Source organism: Nothobranchius furzeri, chromosome 3, assembly GCF_043380555.1.
Source record: "Nothobranchius furzeri strain GRZ-AD chromosome 3, NfurGRZ-RIMD1, whole genome shotgun sequence".
NCBI classification, from domain to species: Eukaryota; Metazoa; Chordata; class Actinopteri; order Cyprinodontiformes; family Nothobranchiidae; genus Nothobranchius; species Nothobranchius furzeri.
In genome coordinates this window covers 74,142,847-74,149,600 of record NC_091743.1, presented here as the reverse complement: position 1 = coordinate 74,149,600, position 6,754 = coordinate 74,142,847, and the positions used below count along the sequence as shown (strand labels likewise).

Below are 6,754 nucleotides of genomic sequence, written 5' to 3'. Positions count from 1 at the left end.
TTAAACTCAGAAGTACCCCTGAAGGACTTAGTTGTTCATCCTTTTATCAAAACTTATTTTGAGCCTGGGAAGTTTAATTAAATGTGTAACAAATGTGTTAAAATGAAGAAAAATCAACTTTTTATATGCACAGTAACAAAAACTAGATTACTGTTTTCAGTCTGAAAATGTAGCCTTTGTTAAATCGTAATATTGTAACATTAAGTCCCAAAAGTATATTATTTATGTGTTCTGTTCAACTCTAATAGATGATTCAAGGTAAATGAATTATTTGCGAAAGAGATTGCATGATGGATTTATGACTTTTATGCATGTTTGACATTCCTTAAATTCAGATAAAGAACATTTCTAAGCCTTAGGAAGCAAACGCGAACAATCTGAGTTATTTGTATGTTGGCCTAAATGCTCCTCATGCAGGCTTTTGAATCCTAAAGTTTGAGGTTCTGTTCGTGTTTTTAGCAGGTGGAACTTTGCTAGATAAGGTGAGCAGGGATCAGTGTGCCGCTCTTGGCTCATGGGTTTAAGGAACCAAATGTATTAAGAAGATGGGCAAAAAAATGACAGATTGCTATTTTTCAGAGAACTAAACACGTCACACAACAAACTAACTTTAGGAAATAACTCGTAAGCTTAAACTCTTTAGATATTTGTACACGTTTATTGCTGAATGTCAGTCTCTGCACTACAGATCATTTCGGTGTTGTGCTGCAGGCTTTTTATTATTCACAATTATTATTTTATCCATGTTTCTTATTTTGTGTCAGCGTGGTTAAGACTCTCCATCTGACAGATGAGCCAAGTGGGAATAAAAAAAGTCTCTCAAGATGTTCTGGACCTGTGCGGCCTGGGGGCTCCCTGCAACTGGGATCAGCACTGGATTCAGAGCCGAGTTCAGGAAATCTGTGGGGCTGAAAGCAGCAGAGCGCGCCTGAGCAGTGTGGAGACATTCAATGGCACTAGAAAGCCAAATAAGTCTCTTCAGACTTTGGATGTTTCGTCCGCGGTCGTGCATCAGCTGGTGTTCGGTCACAGCCCGGCGACTGCAGGGAGACAAAAGAAAAGTCAGACGACAGCTTTGATGTTCAGAACACCTTCAAAAATGAAAACACACTGTCAATTTGTCACCACAGCAAATAAATAAATAAACATCAGCTCTTCACTTCATGTGTGACAACAATGAATCAAAAATGTTGGACTCAGGTAAAGGAAAAGACATCCCATAATAATGTAGTGAAGTGAAGAAAAACTATTATATGACTTTAAAATAAGAAATCATCTTTTTAAATCATATTTGCAGAAAATAAAACAACAGATTGGGTTTCTCATGCACAAAACAAAAACCTGTCGCTATTTTAGAAAGATACAGGATTGGGACACACTTTTTCTCCAGATTGCCACAAAATACTAAATGAGTTCCAGATCAAAGTTTAGGGTTCTAATCGTATTTTTATTTCATTTATTTATTTATTTATTTTGCAACTCATTGACGCAGGATTGTCAGAACAACATAAAAAATAAAACATGGTTGTCTTACCTTTCATTCTGTTGACACTGACCGGTTGTAAAGAGGAAAAGAAGCATGACAGCAAACAACCACACAGCCTTGTGAGATATCTGCATCTGTGACTCAAAAACCAAACAAAATCAGAAACTCGGAAGTTCTTTCTCTTCTTTCTGAATGATAAAACTGAAAAGACAACACAGATATAAAGTATATAAAAAGAACATCAATGAAATGATCTTTTTCTGATCAGAATGCCTGAAAACAGGTGAAAACTATGCTTTTTGTAATCAGTTTTGTCAAAAGAACTGATAAGCAGAATCAGATGAACTGATTTGACTATTTTATAACAGATAAAATAAGAATTTGGAAACAATTAGAAAAGTTTCTAGTTATTTTTACCTTTAAAAACATCCGAAATAATTTAATATTTATCCATCTTTTTGTTATATGAGGGTCACAGAAATGGCTGAATAATGATTGTATTTAAGGACCACATTAGCCCTGAAACAGAAATGAAACTTAAGTAAAAAACACATAAAAAGCACAAATAATTTCAATAATAATTTCTAATGTACAAATGTAGATACTTACTTTATCCGTGTTGATCGCAGCTCCTCTGATGACGAAACTCTAAACTGAGGTCAGATTCGACCCTTTGGACCTTTTATAAAGCCCTCTGACACACACACACACACACACACGGTTTGGACCACCCACAGCCAGCAGCATCCTCTCTGATATGCGACTTTTGTCCACAGAGACAAAATGTCACACATTTTTGGGATTATTTGTGTTCAATGGAAGGATGAAATTCAATGGAGAGATTATCGTTTTTATTTTCTGTTCTAATCCTCTGCATTCCTTTAGGACAGATCCCAGCCCCTGAGAATAAAGATACATTTGGAGAAAAGAGGGGAATGGTTTTATTGATGTTTAGGTCGAAGACAAACTGCATGAGACACTGCTGATGATTTCTGTTTATGTTTAAACTATTAGAAACACTCTGTAGTTAAGATGCTTGTCACCTGGAGCTCTTCACCGCCTCCTTGACTTCACCAACTCAAACACTAATGAACTAAAGTCTCTGGTTGCCACGGCGTCACCTCAGTCGCCATTAGAAATGCAGGAATCTTGGCAACATCTTTCAGCCAGAGTTTCTCTCTGCGAGGAATGAACTGCCACCACAGACAGAAACATGGCGGAGACGAGTGATTCACTTCATTAAAGAGTGATTGAATTTAAAAAGTGAAGAAGGACAGAATTAAAGAGGAAAAACAAAATCAGATTGGAAACAAATCAGCCTACAGACATAACTCTGCTCCCAGAATTAAATCATGTGTGAAACTTTAACTTCACTTTTTGACTACTTTATGCAAATGTATGAAAATGTGTGTGTGTGTGTGTGTGTATATATATATATATATATATAGAGATATATATAAAATCTGAGCATCTGTATCTGAAAGAAGGCGTGATGTTCTGAGATTCTTTGTAAAATCCCTTAACATGGCACGTTCCGATTGGACAAGAATTCATAATATGAGAATATTAAAACAGTGCTCACGAGATGGTGACTCAGTTCTAGAGAACGCTACTGAATGGCCGTCCGGAGCAAAACCTCTTTAATCCAGAGCAGTTTTGGCAAGCTGTCAAAACCCTTCTAAAAGCTGCCTACCGCTGACACAGCAAACGGTTCCTGCAGAACAAAGCTGATACTGTTCTGATTCCCTAAGAGTCCTTCTAGATGCAAACAGTTCCATCTGTAGTGACCCGGAAACATCTCTGGACTGGAGAGTTGTTGCTGCGGTTATTCTACAAACCTTGGTGCCCAGAGGTCATCCGACCTCCCTGACCTTCCGATCCGCGAAGAGGGTCTTCCAAAGGGTGAGGTAGACACAGCATGATCGCGTCTGATGTGGCTTTGATAAGAATCAACTTCATAGCTTAATGCAAACTAAATTCTTTCATTTTTAAACCCAGAACTCAGTTCTTCTAGATACGAAAGTTCTGATTCAATTCAATTCAAAAATACTTTATTAATCCCAGAGGGAAATTGATAGCTGTAGTAGCTCAGAATAATAATAATAATCAAGTCATCAAAGAGTTATTGTATATTACAATGGCTGTTGGCAGGAAGGATCTCCAGTAGCGGTCAGTGTTGCAGCGAAACTGAAGAAGCCTTTGACTGAAGACACTCTTCCGTTGTCGGACAGTCTTGTGAAGAGAATGCTCAGGGTTGTCCATAATTTTCTTGATTCTCTGGAGAATCCTTCTTTGCATCATCTCCTCCAGTGGTTCCACAGTCGTCCCCAGAACAGAACCAGACTTTTTTATTAGGCTGTTGAGCCTTTTCAGGTCCCTGCTTCTGATGCTACTACCCCAATAGACGATGGCAGAAGAGATTACACTCTCATCAACTGACTTGTAGAAAACCTGCAGCATCTTGCTACAGACATTGAAGGACCTAAGCATCCTCAAGTAGTACAGTCTGCTGTGTCCCTTCTTGTAAAATGCTTTGCTGTTCTTTCTCCAGTCCAGTCTGTCATCCAGGTGAACTCCAAGGTATTTGTATTCCTCAACCACCTCCACTTCTTCTCCCATGATGGAAACAGTGTTTGACTCCACCCTGTTTCTTCTGAAGTCTGAAATCATCTCCTTTGTTTTGTTCACGTTCAAGGTCAGATCATTGTTTCCACACCATGCCACAAAGCGCTGCACCAGCTCTCTGTACTCAGCTTCCTGTCCATCTCTGATACACCCGACAACTGCAGAGTCATCTGAGTATTTCTGTAGATGACAGGTCTCTGATTTGTACTGGAAGTCTGAGGTGTACAGGGTGAAAAGGAATGGTGAGAGTACAGTCCCCTGTGGTGCTCCAATGTTACAGATCGCCTGGTTTGATGTGCAGTTCTTCAGCCTCACAAACTGTGCTCTGTTTGTCAGGTAGTCTTTAATCCAGGCGATAGTTGAGGCCCCCACCTGTGTCTTCTGGAGTTTCTGGCAAAGTACATCAGGTTGGATTGTGTTAAATGCACTGGAGAAATCAAAGAACATGACCCTCACAGTGCTGCCTGCTCTGTCCAGATGACAGTGGATTGGTTGAAGCAGCTGGATGATGGCATCTTCAACTCCAACTCCATGGTGATAAGCAAACTGCAGCGGGTCCTGATATGTTCTAGTTTGCTTATTCAGGTGGACCAACAGGAGTCTCCCCAGGACCTTCATGATGTGGGATGTCAGGGCAACCGGTCTGTAGTCGTCATTGACTGATGGGCGAGTTTTCTTTGCAACTGGAACAAGGCAGGACGTCTTCCACAGGACTGGAACCTTCTCCTGGGCCAGGCTGAGGTTGAAGAGGTGCTGCAGAATCCCACAGAGCTGCTCTGCACAGGCCTTCAGTACCCTGGGGCTGATAACATCTGGACCTACAGCCTTGTTCCTGTTCAGTCTCTCCAGCAGCCTCTTCACCTGACTTCTAGAGACAGATAGGTGGGAGGGGGAGGTAAATGGGGCAGCAGCATCTCCTGACTTGAAGATAGATTTATAGAACCAGAAGAGTCCATGACTGCGTTAAAGGACAAAAGAGCTGGCGTGTGACAGGAAAACGTTGGATCAGAGGAGGATCAGGTGTCTGATTGACTAGGGACAGGCGAGGAGGATGCTGGGTTTGTTCCTGAACTGAACCTATTGAAGAACTAGTTCAGTTCATTGGCTGTGTCCAGGCTGCCATCTGTGCAATCCTTCCTCTGCTTGAAGCTTGTGATCTTCTTCATCCCTGACCAGACATCTCTGATATTGTTCCTCTGTAGTTTGTTCTCCAGCTTCTTCCTGTATGCCTCCTTGTTGTCTCTGATCTTTATCTTCAGATGCTTCTGTATACTCCTCAATAATTCCCTGTCTCCATCCTTGAAGGCCTTTTTATCTCATTTAGCAGATTCTTCAGTTCACTGGTGATCCAGGGTTTGTTATTAGCAAAGCATCTCACTGTTCTGGTGGGTATGATGTTGTCCACACAAAAGTTTATATAGTCAGTGAGTGGCACATCCAGTCATGGCATTGATGTCCTCCTCATATCCTTGGCAGAGAGTCATCCAATCAGTGGTCTCAAAACAACCCTGCAGGGCTTCTTCAGCGTCCTGTGACCATTTTCTCACAGTTCTTCTTGTCACAGGTTGCCTCTGAACAAGTGGTTTGTATTCTGAGCAGAGAAAAACAAGACTGTAATCCGATTGTCCCAGATGAGGTCTTGTTTTGGACATGTATGCATTCTTTACATTTTCATAACACAAATCCAATGTCTTGTTTTCTCTGGTGGAGCAGCTGACAAACTGTTGAAATGTTGGAAGTGTAGCAGAGGGTGAGGCATGATTAAAATCACCAGATATAACCACAAATGCATTGGGGTGCTGGGTTTGTAGCTTAGCGACAACGGAACTGATGGCACCATATGCATTTTCAGCAACGGCTGAAGGTGGAGGAATATAAACAGTTGCCAAGACAACACTGGTGAACTCTCTTGGCAAATATGGGCGACAGCTTACTGCCAAGAGTTCAACATCTGGGCTGCAGACGACATTTCACTGAAACATGACCTGAATGGCACCATCTGTTGTTGACAAGCACTGCCACTCCACCTCCTTTTCTTTTCCCGCTCCTCTTCAGATCTCTGTCTGCTCGTACAGTCAGGAATCCTGGCAGAGAGACGCTGGAATCGGGGATATGGTCCTGCAGCCACGTCTCAGTGAAACACATAACACTGCACTGCCAAAACTCTGGCTGAGTCCTTGAAAGGGCTTGGAGTTCCTCCATCTTGATAACCTCACATTCACATATAGTCACCATACATCACATTCCATCCACCTAGATCCATCCATCACAGTAAATATTAGTTAACTTGTCATGTTTTAATTGATTGGAAAATAAATTCTTACTTTTTATAAATCTGACTCTCTTCTTGAATCAATACGAAGTGTTCAACAATCCCTGAATAAACAAAGAATTTTAAATCTTCTGGTTAAACATTCAAGACCAATCAGTCTGGATTTCCATATTTCCATGGAAATTCACATCACACTGGTCAAAGTGTATAGTATATTAAGCTTTAAAAGCACCCAAATACATAGATAATTACCCTCTCTACAAGAGCACTGGTGCCACCGGTCCCTCAGACCACCACAAGCAGGCAATGTGGATTAAGTGTCAGAAACATTCTGTCTGGAGCCGGGATCAAACCTGCAACCTTCCGCTTAC

At 41.1% G+C, this 6,754-nt stretch overlaps 1 protein-coding gene across 3 annotated transcripts; it reads right to left on the bottom strand.

Annotated features, from left to right (window-relative positions):
• Positions 1 to 638: 638 nt before the first annotated feature.
• Positions 639 to 2,224, bottom strand: pth4 (parathyroid hormone 4). 3 transcript variants are annotated; one of them, XM_015958490.3, is made up of 4 exons: positions 2,096 to 2,158; positions 1,904 to 2,005; positions 1,535 to 1,620; positions 639 to 1,040 (listed from the first exon to the last, which is right to left on the bottom strand). In XM_015958490.3, exons 2-4 carry the CDS (start codon positions 1,913 to 1,915, stop codon positions 770 to 772), a joined length of 369 nt encoding a protein of 122 aa, XP_015813976.1. In that variant the 5' UTR covers positions 1,916 to 2,005; positions 2,096 to 2,158; the 3' UTR covers positions 639 to 769. The 3 variants fall into 3 exon arrangements, with proteins under 3 accessions (XP_015813976.1, XP_054588449.1, XP_054588459.1); XM_054732474.1 differs by lacking the exon at positions 1,904 to 2,005 and having other exon boundaries at positions 2,096 to 2,224; XM_054732484.2 differs by lacking the exon at positions 1,904 to 2,005 and having other exon boundaries at positions 1,535 to 1,626; positions 2,096 to 2,147.
• Positions 2,225 to 6,754: the final 4,530 nt, after the last annotated feature.